This window comes from Physella acuta, unplaced genomic scaffold (genome assembly GCF_028476545.2).
Source record: "Physella acuta isolate Inbredline_101_S28 unplaced genomic scaffold, ASM2847654v3 ptg002006l, whole genome shotgun sequence".
NCBI lineage: Eukaryota > Metazoa > Mollusca > Gastropoda > Physidae > Physella > Physella acuta.
Window position 1 is genome coordinate 7,298 of NW_026733511.1, and position 13,271 is coordinate 20,568.

The following is a 13,271-nucleotide window of genomic DNA, read 5'->3' on the forward strand; positions in this document are numbered from 1 at the left end:
GTTAAAAAAAAGTTGAAATTTGCTCAAATTCCACACATTTCAGTCCATATAATCTAAAGTAAGAAAAATCTTTAAAAATGCTTTATAAAAGTTTTTTTAATAAATAAAAAAACATTAAAAATATGATTTTGTGTTAAATAATAAAAACCCAATTAACACCAATACAACAGCACATATTTTTATTGGTTTAACTTCATATCAAAAAGTTATAGAACCGGAATATCAAGTTAACACTTGGATCTGTCGTAGTTTTTCTTGGAGTAGTCAAACGCACTAGCCGCAGCGCAGTTGGCCAGGTCCACGTCACACTGGCAAATTCCAAGTTCGCACGCGTCGTTTGACGAGTCTGGGAAAATGTTCATAGACATTAGGCATAGGCAAAGACATCAGTACTCTCGAACGTGACGGTCCATTTGACCTCGGTATATGCTGGGAAAGTGTGGTCAGTACTAGTGGCGTAGCGAGGTCGGGTGTCACCCGGTGCGGCACTTAATGGTGTCACACCCCCCCCCCCCCCAGAGATTTAGCGACCCTTCCGGGGGACAAACTTTGAATTTTCGATTTGCACCCCCCGCTCTCAAACCTTTGATTTGCACCTCTTAAAAGACTATTTAACATTCGAATTAATCACTTAATTAAGTGGAATTATCATTTTTCTCTATATATTTTGCTATTTTTTTGCCTTGGTGTCACCCCCCTAAATGGTGTCACCCGGTGCGGTCCGCACCCCCCCGCTCACCCCCACGCTACGCCTCTTGTCAGTACTATGCCCAGCCAGCTTTACTTTTCTTGGACTCTGGAACGTTCTACTGACTTGAGCACGGATTCGAACTCGAGGTTAGTAGTCTAGCGCTCTACCCCAAATTGAAAGTTTGTCCCCGGGTGCCGGGAGGGGTCGCTACGCCTCTGAATTAAATAATACTATAACTTATCATTTTAACATTGTGTAAGTCAAAATAAACATATTTTAATCTCTGATCAGTGCTTCCAGAGGCGTAGCGACCCTCCCCGGCGCCCGGGGACAAACTTTCGATTTGCACCCCCCCTAAAACTTTTGATTTGCAACCCCCCTTCAAACTTTCGATTTGCACTCCCCCCTCTAACTTTCGATTTGCACCCACCCTTTCCTCAAACTTTCAATATGCACCCCCCTCAAATTTCTTTATCCAACCCATTTTGGCGCCCCCTAAGGTCGGCGCCCGGGGGGGACATATGCCTCGCGCCCCCTCCTCGCTACGCCTCTGAATGCTTCCATATAATCCATTTCTGTTGTAATTTTTATGTAAGATTTAAACGTGAACTAACTATATAATAAAACTCATTTTTCTAACGAAAATTATCATAGAGCTTAAAAAAATTATAAACTTTAAAGTTCTCTTAACCACAAAAACAGACTACATTGGCGCAGACTACCCCAAATATGCATTGCTTAAACAAATCTTTAAAACATTAACATATAGATCAGATGTTTTAACTAGTAATCACAAACCACATGTAAAGCTGCTCCCATTGGGTGAGTAATCGTAGATATCCAGATACGGGTCGCAGCCAGCCGCTATCATTCGGTCGTAGCACTGGTCGTGTGCCTGACAACACCTGTATGAAAAACGGAAACATTCGTTTTCATTTACAAGCTTTTAATGTGTTCGTATCGTCTGTTTGTGTATGGGTTTGTGGCGAATCTTGTAACTCCATGTTGACCCAGTTCTAATATAGCGATTTCGTTCAAAATTTCCAGATACATTTATCTTTGATGAAAATGCAAGGATGTCTATTTTGAAATCAATTTGACATTCAATTAGTAATTAAAAATGTAAATAAAAACTACTAAATTCAATATTAAAAGGGGAGATAAAAAGACTAAATGCTATTGTACGATAGTGGCCTTTCTTCACGGCTGGATTACTTTGGCCTGATCGTCCAAAATGGACTAAATCGAAGCAGACACATTATTGTCTTTTAGATATTTCAAGCTACTGATCGGGCAAATATTTTAATCGTAGCCTATGTTGTGTCAACTTCATTTAGAACAAATTACTAAAATGTGAAGAATAAAACAAACATATAAACATTGTAATAATAAACTTTTAAATGCATTGAAAAAAAAATTAAACAATAAAAAAAAACAATTTAAAAAATCAGTACAAACAAAACGACTTAGCTGAAATCCCTTGAACATTTGTTGACCGAAAATTATATTAAAGAAAGCAAAAATTGTTATTATTGATATAAAATTATTGTTTCTAATCACTGAATAGGCTAATCGTCAGTAAAGGTATACAATTTAAAATAATTCTATTGATACTGATTATTCAGTATAATCAGTATTATTCAATATACGATTTTAAAGGCTACACACAAGAATACACGTATCTCTCTCTCTCTTTCTCTCTCTCTCTCTCTCTCTCTCTCTCTCTCTCTCTATATATATATATATATATATATATATATATATATATATATATATATATATATATATATATATGGGTGTGTGTGTATTTTTATGTATATGAATTTATGAATTATCTCGAAAAAAATCAATTTTTGTTCGTTCTTTACATAAATCAAAAGCTAGTATGATTCCCCATAATGCCTGAAAATATTATAGAAATCTGTAGAATGATTATTGAGATATAATTATTTGAACAAACATGTTAAACGACATGCTTAGTTGTCTTTTATAATTAATATTGATATTAATGGCCAAATATTGAGATGGCTATTCAGTTCAATAAATAATAAGCATGCTTCAGTGGTTAACACATTGAAACATGACGTTAGCTATTAGTTTACTACAGTGATGAGTATTACATTTTTAGATTTCAAATTAAACTTCAAAATATTTTATCACATGATATGAAATATGTATATATATATATATATATATATATATATATATATATATATATATATATATATATATATATATATATATATATATATATATATATACATATATATATATATATACCTGTCTGTTGCGTCAACAGGAGTTCCAGAGCCCCCTCGACCACACCAGCACCCATAACCATCGTAGTCAAAATAAGCGCCTCTGCCGGTGACTTTGGAGAGAATCTGTTGTAACTGATACACATTTCTTTTGTCCAGAGAAGAATCAGATTCACAAACACATGCGCCTGCAAGCGAGATTTTTTAGTAAAATGTAACACAAGAAAGTGATCGATCCAATGATAACAATTTGCAGGTAACAGGCGCTGATTTTCATAACGATAACTATGAACCTAAGCAAAGTTGGCTACATAATATAAAACATACGTGTACCTAACATGTTTATCAACAATGCTTATTAGACTGTATGTGTACTATTAAAAATTGTCAATGTACTAATTCGAAGGCAAAGACGTCATATTTGATTTATATTTAATTGATGTATCGATTGTTAACGCATTTTAAATTCATAATAAACACACATTATATATATATATATATATATATATATATATATATAGATATATATATATATATATATATATATATATATATATATATATATATATATATATATATATATATACTTACAGAGCACCAGCACTGCAATAAAGTAATGGTTGAAGATTGTCATCGTAAATATGTTTTGTTTATTATCCTACTTGCTGTAAGTCAAAACAATTATATTTTTAAAATCAAATACACATAAGAGTACCATCTATAAAAATGGTAATTAAAATTACTATTTATTTTTAAACAGTAACATGATTTACAAATGTTACAAAATAGAACTGTTATGATACCGTTCATGAAATCCCATTAAAATGTTACTATCTCTAAGAAAAACAAATACGTATCAGTTATGTGATAACTTTTTAAAATTTGAATAATCGGGCATTGTTAAGAAAATGATACCAAAATCGGGTTAGTAAACTTAAAATCATTTTTTTAAACCTTTGCACAAAATGTTAAATATTAATGATAAGCAAAACCTAATTCAACTATATTTTCTAATACTACAATTTTAGCTAGACGAGTAAACTATTATGAATACACAATACAACTCAAAAGCTACGTAATTAGCTTGATAAAATAGGAGTAGTGAACAGTGAAGGAAAAAGCCGTTTATATATCATGGCAGCTGAGAAAAACAATTAACTGAACATGAAGTTCACGCATGGATATTAGCGCGCGAGTATCAAATTTCAAATCAAGGATTCAATCTGTTCGTGTTTCTGTTTTCGTGCTATTTTTTTTGTAGATGTTTTGAACAAGTTTCCTACAGTTTGTATTGTGTTTTGATAATGTTTTCTAGCTATCCTGAAATTTGTTGATCACTTTGTCCGCTGTTTGTTTGATGTTTTGAACAAGATGTCCACTATTTATTCACGTGAGGGAATTTTAGTTTGAATAAATACAAATACGAGGACAACAAAAACTTCGTCACACTAATAGATGGCAGAGGTGAGGGTGGGGTTGGGGTTGAAGCTGAGGTAGTGGGAGGGCGTTAGACTTCAGTAACGATGTGTTACAAGAGGTATCAGTGTTTCTTCCAGACTTTTTTTCTCCGGGGGGGTGGGCACTTGAAATTTCCGGGGGGGGGGGCGGTAGACTTTCTTCGGGGGGGGGGGGGCGGACACTGTTAAAAGTATATATTTTCTATATAAATTATATAAATTTCATTTCGTTCGGGGGGGGGGGGGGGCGGTAAATTTTTTTCGGGGGGGGGGGGGGGCTGAGCCCCCCCGAAGAGATGCCTGGAAGAAACTCTGAGAGGAATGGTTCAATGCGTGCGGCGCCACTGAATTAGGGCAGTAAGGTCTGATTTTCTTTTAGAGTCTGGTTAGTTTGAATGGTGAGTTCATTTGTATGTGTGCCTGACATTGTTTGACTATGTAATTTAAGGGGGAGAAGGAAGAAAATGTACACACGAAAAATGGTAATAATCATTAATGGATTCCCTCTTACTAAGTTAACTAGAACACATTAGCCTAGTTCAAATACACAATATTTTTATGGAGGTGTAAAATTGAAAGATTTTAGTTTACTGTTTTAAGACAACATTTGTTTTGTAAGACAGAATAAAATTTTTTGCAAATATAGCGAGATTTTTTTTTGCTTGGGGTAAATGAGTGAACCAGGTAAGCTGAAAAAAAGCACAAAAAAAACAACAACAAAAAGCAAAGCTTAATTCCGGTGATAAAAATACTGTTGATAGCATTTAATCCTGTTACAATTACTTTAGTCAAAAAATAAATTTAAAAATAGCTATAAATTGAATGAAGTAGAGGAAACAAAAGCAAGCACCCAATTCAGCAAAAGTGTTATTTAGAAGGTACAAAAATGCATCCTTTTAATATAATACCTCGCTCTTTCTTCTCAATAAAAGAACGCCTGTTAAAGCTAATGAACTGAAGTACTTTAGTAGAATAACTGCAAACATAAATGTATCCAAGCACACAAACACACACGCGTGCACTAAAACTCACAGATGTTACAAAACGATTTCACACTTTGGTGTGAGATACTGAGTAAGAGAGAAATACAATGAGGCAAACTATCACAAATTGATTTACGTTTTCATTGATTTTAGGAACAAAAAATCATTTAAACATTTATTAAAGTAATTACAAGTCCAGTGCAGAATTAAAGAAAATATAAGACCTTACTATCAATTAATTTTAAAACAATATTAACTTTAACTAAAACGCTCTTTTTTACCTTAATCTCAACAGAAGAGAGTACCGCAGTTTGTAATGTAGTAGTTATATTAGTGTCCCGCTCTATGTTGTCTAAGTATAGTTATTGAATGCGTTTTGTTTTGTGGGCTATTAATGTTATAGTTGCCTTCTTCAGTACACTAACAATACACAATAATACTAGCTAGTGTTAACAGTGTCATTTTTGTTAGAAAATCATTTTATTAAAAGTTTCATTTGTACCTAATAAATACTGTTGACTATATATATATATATATATATATATATATATATATATATATATATATATATATATATATATATATTATTCGTTGTGTTTTGTCAAATAGTTTATGGTTGTAATGAATATAATGTACACGGATGATTAAAAGTTTAAACCTTGTCATTTGCTTTAAGAGTTGTCTCACTAGCCGTTTCAAATTAAAAAAAAAATATTTTAACATGACCAAACAACGCTTTTATTTGGTTATTTTTATAAGAATGGCCGATCATTGAAATCAATGTGGACAAGGAGATAATGTGAAGGGGGGGGGGGGGCAGGTCGTTTAGGTAGCTCGCAGTCGATTAGGAAAAAACAATTATTTTAAAAATGTTATTTTTGTGTACATTTGCCTTGATTGTGGTTTCATAAAAATATACTATAACTTTCATTGATGTATCGTTACTCATTAATTGCTAATCCACGCTGTCCGCATAAATATATTAAAATACCACTAAAAAACCAGAGAAAATAAGATTGGCAAACCTTCAAATTACTTCGGGGGACGTATTGCTCTGCAACGAATAGTTGTATAGAGTTCAATAACACGTTCATACATTGGTATACCAACAGCGGCCGGATTTCGAAATTTAGAGGGGGGGGGGGATTATGGGGTGTTGTGTAGGGTGTTGTGTAGGGTGGGAGAGGGGCTGAGCCTAGTAAAGGGCCTAAAATTTTGCACTTATTCTTATTTAACAATTTTTTTAAAGTAATTTATTTTAATCATTCTCGTAAATCTTTTCCATGATTGTTATGCCATTAAGTTTTGAATATTGTTTCACCGTCACTAACCTACACTGTCGTTTATTATAACCCACACGGCTCTCTTTCTACGACTTCTATGGCGTTTGTTATTTCTTTGACCATGACGGTGGGGGGGGGGGGGGGGGTCAATTTGGCTAGTAACAAAAAATCTTTATAAATCAAATTTTCAATGCAAAATTATTGTTCGTCATTAAAAACAGAGCCAAAGGCCCATGAATTCAACAAGTGTAAACGTAGAGGTGGGTTTGAGACCACGTTCGAAAGGTCTTTGCACAACTTCAATGGGACTGACTTGCACGGAGACAGTGGGGCCCTTTGTTACTGTATTTCGCCTAGGCTCGACACAATTGGCTCAATTGAATTTGAAGGAAAAGTGTACGTGTACGTGTACTGTGTACTGTGTACTGTGTACGTGTACGTGTACATGTTTACAATTGTCTATTTCTCATATTTGTCTTTCTTTAGATATCTATTGCTACCTCTATCTATTTGTACTGTTGTTTTTGCAGCGCTTATTATTGTCATTGTATTTCGCTACAGTTACCTATTTCTGTAGGTTTCCATTTTTGTATGTATCCTTCAAATCTCTCGAAATCCAATAGCTGTTGCTGTAAGCATTTTGAATGTATGCGGCAGACGACTGGGTAACGTGAAATATATCAATAAGTATATCACACGTTCTTTTGATATTCATTCTCTGCAAATTATTTCCTTTATGTAATTTATTTATTTACTAAGACTTAAGATTAGATAGTTACTACTGTGAAATGAGCCTTAAAAACATGATACACCAAATCAATTTTAGCAAGCATAGATATTTTTGCGTCTTTCTATACCTTAACGAACCACGCCCACCATTTTTCTTTGAGTTTGCCAAATTATAAGATTTTCAAGCTAATATAACATACTTATCTCTTTTACCTTGTTTCTTTATTTGTAATAATTATGCACCAGTAATCTTCCTAGTGCTCATTTTACTTAACACAATATTCCCTTAAAATATTATTCACAGCTAGGAATGTGTCGATCTTGATTCTACAAGCCTGACCTGTACATATATAGCCAATGGAATCATGACTATAAAAAATCCTACAACACATATAGCTCTACGTTTTCCAATATCGAAAAACCAATGAAAACATTAGATTTTATTTCCCGCAGCTTGTTTTGAATGTGGTCATATATGTAATATCAATTAGTAATGGAGAAAAAGATACGTTTATGTAACAGCTATGGTAGGATGAGAGCGTAAACTGCTGTTGTCATAAAAAACAAATATTATAAGTCTAGCCTAAAAGTAAAGTTATCCTTTCAGACCTTAAGATCCATAGTGCAGAAGAAATGTTCGCATGTTTCTTGATCTCAGCGTAATTATGAAAAGATGGTGTGGTCAGCACTATGCCCAGCCGCTTTTACTATCCCCAGTGTGAGTCCGGTGCCCTTCAAGAGTGGGTTGACTCAAACAGTCGCTCTACAGTCCCTAATACGGACCTAGATCCGAACTCGTAGCGTGCGGGCTTGTAGCCGAACCAGGGGCGGAACTACAGTGCCGCCAGACCCCGCAATGCGGGGGGGGCCCAGACCGAATGGGGGCCCAAAAATCCCGGCTAAATTATTTAAAAAAAAAATTTAAAATAAAAAATTTAAAAAAAAAAAAAAAAAAAAATAGGTGGAGGTCGAGTTATCTTTCTTCTACAGTTACAAAAAAAAACACGATAGTCGGCAAACGTCTTTGAAAAAAATGTACAGACTATAGCTCGAGAGACCGCCAGACATATAGACAACTTCAAAGACGCAGGGGCGGAACTACAGTGCCGCCAGACACCGCAATGCGGGGGAGGGGGGCAGACCGATTGGGGGCCCAAAAATCCTGGCTAAATTATTTTAAAAAAAAAATGTAAAAAAAAAATTAAAACAAAAAAAAAATTAATTTTTTTTTTAAAAATTAGGTGGAGGTCGAGTTATCTTTCTTCTACAGTTACAAAAAAAACACGATAGTCGGCAAACGTCTTTGAAAAAAATGTACAGAATATAGCTCGAGAGACAGCCAGACATAAAGACAACTTGAAAGACGCAGGGGCGGAACAACAGTGCCGCCAGACACCGCAATGCGGGGGGGGGGGGGGGCAGACCGATTGGGGGCCCAAAAATCCTGGCTAAATTATTTTAAATAAAATGTAAAAAAAAAAAAAATTAAATTAATTTTTTTTTTTTAAATTTAGGTGGAGGTTGAGTTATCTTTCTTCTACAGTTACAAAAAAACACGATAGTCGGCAAACGTCTTTGAGAAAAATGCACAGACTATAGCTCGAGAGACCGCCAGACATATAGACAACTTCAAAGACGTAGCCTACCGTTCTTTTTAGTGGCGTCGATTAGGAGAACAAAAAAGGATTGTTATATTGTTTAAATTATTAAATAAATAAATAATATATATATATATATATATATATATATATATATATATATATATATATATATATATATATATATATATATATATATATATATATGATTGTGTGTTTAAACTACTGGCCTGGACTCTACAAAAAATATAATTATTTATTTCGATGTCATACTTTTATAATTGCGTTCATTTTTACTTTAACAACTGTATCAATAAACTTGTGAAAGTTTAAGTTATCTCCCTTTAGCGAAGCATCTGAAGTTTTTGCCGGCACGCTTTGAAATCGGGCTGGGGAAATGTTGCGGCGACTATTCTGGTCTTCTAGACGACCGGAAAAAGTCGGCACTATTGATGTAGATGTTTATCGGCACTTTCTAGTCCCCTTCCCTTGAACCTTCCCAACTCTCACCCCCCTCACCCCCCTCTCACCCCTACCCCTCACCTCTACCCCTCACCACACCCTTACTCTTACAATAAGATGTAATGCATAGATTAACGAACCGTCTATGAACTACTGAACTGTAAACTGACCACTTCTGCACATTTTGTTAAAGACACTAGTCAGTAGTTGTTCATTTACCCGATGAAGTATTTTGTTGACGAGTCTAATTCACACAACAAGGAAGGTAAGGCTCGTCTTTATATTATTAATTAATTTATAATTAGTACACGTATTAATTGAACATTAGTTATTAACACTAAATACATTAAAGTTAATCAAATTTAGGATACCTTGATCTAGCTGTTAAGCCTAAAAACAACCAAAAGATCTATATCACCTTTGAATGTATTAATGTTTAATTTCATGTTTAGCCCGTAACAGGGAGGGGTTATATTCGGTTATAATATGGGTGGGTCTTTGGCAGTGTTTCTTCCAGACTTTTTTCTTCGGGGGGGGGGGGCACTTGAAATTTTCGGAGGGGGGGGGGGCGGGCACTGTTAAAAGTATATATTTTCTATATAAATTATATAAAATTAATTTCTTTCGGGGGGGGGGGGGGGGGGGCGGGGGGTGCGGACCGCACCGGGTGACACCATTTAGGGGGGTGACACCAAGGCAAAAAATAGCAAAATATATAGAGAAAAACTCGAGGGGGGGTGGGTGCAAATCGAAATTTTGAGGGGGGGGGGGGTGCAAATCGAAAACTTGAGCGGGGGGGGGGGGTGCAAATCGAAAACTTGAGGGGGGGGGAGGGTGCAAATCGAAAATTTGAAAGTTTGTCTCTGGGAAGGGTCTCTATGGCTCTGGGGGGTGACACCATTAAGTGCCGCACCGGGTGACACCCGACCTCGCTACGCCACTGCACCCGATATATATATATATATATATATATATATATATATATATATATATATATATAGATATATATATATATATATATATATATATATATATATATATATATATATATATACATATAGATGCATATAATATATATATAGGGGCCTAAAAAAATTTTTTGCGGGGGGGCCATTTTTTTCTAGTTCCGCCACTGAGCCGAACGCTCTCCTATTCGACCACATCGACTAGCCCACATTAAGAGTAAAATCATATTGGCAATTTGGTTTAATAAACGATGTAATTTTTTTTTAAATAAACAAATCTTGTTCATATATTGAGGTAAACTCCGCCAATATGTAAATCCCGCCGGACCGAAAGAGATTATAAAAAGATGATATGGAACTTGTAGTTTTAAACCTAACCAACCCTTACCCTAACTCTAGCTCTCGAAGCGGACAAGTAGTTTTTTTTATAAGGCGAATACCGTATTTTTAAATATTCAAGTGTATTGACATGAAATTAGGTCAAGGTTGCGTGCGTTCATTTAGTTGGAGCTAACAAAAAGTGGCGGGGTTTAACGTTTCGACCGTTCATTTTTTTTCTCTTGCACAAATGGCGGGGCTTCTCTGGACAAAATTCAAATGAACTTACAACAAGCCAGAATCTCAATCCCGCTATTCAAAGACTGAAAGAAAACAACATAATTTACAGTTTAAAAGACGAACCTAAATCATTCACTAAACTGAAAATAGCTTCAAACGTAGATGAAACTCGATCAGAGACGATGACATAATAGAAAATTTATAAAAGATATTATTTTGTACAGCGCGAACGTTTTTTTTTTAAAATTTTATCCCAATCGTCAAATCAAGAATTTCCCACGGTCTAGATCGTGTTTATAAGACGCCTGGGTCAGGTGTGACTGATGGCTGGGTTAGGTGTGCCAGACGACAGGATGTTTACCAGACGCATGGATAGTGTTTCCACTTTCTATTAGGTGGGCAAGGGGGGTGGGGGCGCAAATTGTGTTGCAGTAGGCCTACGCCCAATAGGGTTACACCTAGCTCCAAAAAGATGCACTCAGTCACGTCTTTTGATTTTATTTATTCATGAGTGTCTACAAAAGCAACAGAAGCGTTACTAAGACTTCCTCTGAAATTTAATTATATCTGAGCCTATAAAAGGGATGTACGTTTTAAACTAGCTGTTATTTAATATAGTATTTGCCCTACAAATTCTCTTCACATTACTGTAGGTATCTTAATGTTTGAATTCAATTTTTTTAATAGCATTAGGGCAAGTAATATTTAACATATATATATATATATATATATATATATATATATATATATATATATATATATATATATATATATATATATATATATATATATACGTGTCACTAATTAAATAAATAGCACATTATCTTTCAGACAACAATTTAGGGCTCATGTTTTTGTACAGAAATTTATTTATTGAGTCGCATTAAGTGAAGTTAATTGTTATGGTATGTGATATTGTCGAAGTAAAATTCACACAATGAGAAGATCAGGGAACCAGTGTTTTCCAAAGATGAATGGTTGCAAGAATTGCTTAAACATTTATTGTTATTGCTAACAACATCAATAAATAAGTTGATTTTTACAAGCTTTTATTTAACTCACTAAATATTAGTAAAGGTATCCAATATATACAAAAGTGACCCACGCTTTTCTTTATAGTTATTTAAATAGTAGTATTTAAATAGTATGTTCTACATTTAGTGCATTACATAAAAGCTTGTAATTAAAACATATTTTATAAAAAAAAATTAAAAAGATCCGGTGTGTAGAGTTTAAATTGAGAAATTCCTGTCGAGCAAATAGCAAATCACTATGATAATCTTTATACTATTTATGTATTTTGCTTTACATTAGAGATTTTTTAAAATTGTTTCGTTCAACAAAGGCGTTATCATACAATTTCATTTTTTTAATTAGAGATAAAGCATTTTAATAGACAGCCTAAAGGAGCATAGATAAACTATAGCATGAACCTTCTATTCTATAGCATTAGTAATGCATCTTTCAATTAAAAAAACACATAAATGTTATAAATTACTTTGCTTTCGCTGTTTTACAAAATGATGGTGTTGCTTTTGTATTGATTTACCCCAGATAGAAAAAGCAGCTATAATTATAACATTCAATATGTTATTCTGTAATCATTACTCCATCGCAGTGCTGGTGATTTGTAAGTACATATACATATACGTACATCTTTAATGACTTTAACTTGCTTTTTTTCTAGAATTGTATCACACAAATACATTAGCAATTAAGCATTTGATATCTAATTCTTACATTTAAATATTCAACTCATTTTAATTACATATTGTTGATACACTTGTTAGGTTTGTGATTATCAATTATGTACGAGTTTAAGTACGTGTTATGTGTTTAGTTTGTAGAAAATTCTAATTAACTTGTTTTAATATTATAGCATAAGTATCTCTAGCCAGAGGCGTCGCGAGGCGGGGGCAGGGGGTGCACATCGCACCGGGTGACACCATTTAAAGGGGTGATACCAAGACACAAATTGTTTTAATATTATAGCATAAGTATCTCTAGCCAGAGGCGTCGCGAGGCGGGGGCAAGGGGTGCACATCGCACCGGGTGACACCATTTAAATGGGTGATACCACGACACAATTTGTAAAATATTTAAAAATGCTTATTAATTAAAGTCTTTTCAGTACAAATTGAAGATTCCTACAAAATAAGATTGTGTGTGTGGGGGGGGGGTGTGACACCGTATGTTGCCGCCCGACACCCGAACTAGCGACGCCACTGTCTCTAGCCTGCTCGCTGTTTTATATTTCTCTGAAACTCTCTCTGACAGGCGCCTTTGT

The 13,271-nt window shown here is 34.5% G+C and overlaps 1 protein-coding gene and 1 long non-coding RNA gene across 2 annotated transcripts; one reads left to right on the forward strand and one right to left on the reverse strand.

The window, feature by feature from the left end:
• Window positions 1-227: 227 nt before the first annotated feature.
• On the reverse strand, window positions 228-3,670 carry LOC131931684 (basic phospholipase A2 nigexine-like). Its single transcript, XM_059288509.1, has 4 exons — window positions 3,541-3,670; window positions 2,972-3,137; window positions 1,490-1,596; window positions 228-346 (listed from the first exon to the last, which is right to left on the reverse strand). Exons 1-4 carry the CDS (start codon window positions 3,581-3,583, stop codon window positions 228-230), a joined length of 435 nt encoding a protein of 144 aa, XP_059144492.1. The 5' UTR covers window positions 3,584-3,670.
• Window positions 3,671-11,797: 8,127 nt separating this feature from the next.
• Window positions 11,798-12,951, forward strand: LOC131931682 (uncharacterized). The gene is made up of 3 exons (XR_009384316.1): window positions 11,798-11,889; window positions 12,539-12,614; window positions 12,864-12,951. It is a non-coding gene; the product is annotated as an uncharacterized LOC131931682 (long non-coding RNA).
• The last annotated feature ends 320 nt before the right edge of the window (window positions 12,952-13,271 follow it).

Bases quoted from the DNA above. Each gene is read 5' to 3' on its own strand.
- LOC131931684 (XM_059288509.1), bottom strand. From the start codon at position 3,583: ATGACAATCTTCAACCATTACTTTATTGCAGTGCTGGTGCTCT. The intron at 1,597-2,971 runs GTATATATATAT...TTTTTCATACAG, and splicing joins CCTGTTGACGCAACAGACAG to GTGTTGTCAGGCACACGACC. The intron at 347-1,489 runs GTTTGTGATTAC...ACATTTTCCCAG, and splicing joins TGGGAGCAGCTTTACATGTG to ACTCGTCAAACGACGCGTGC.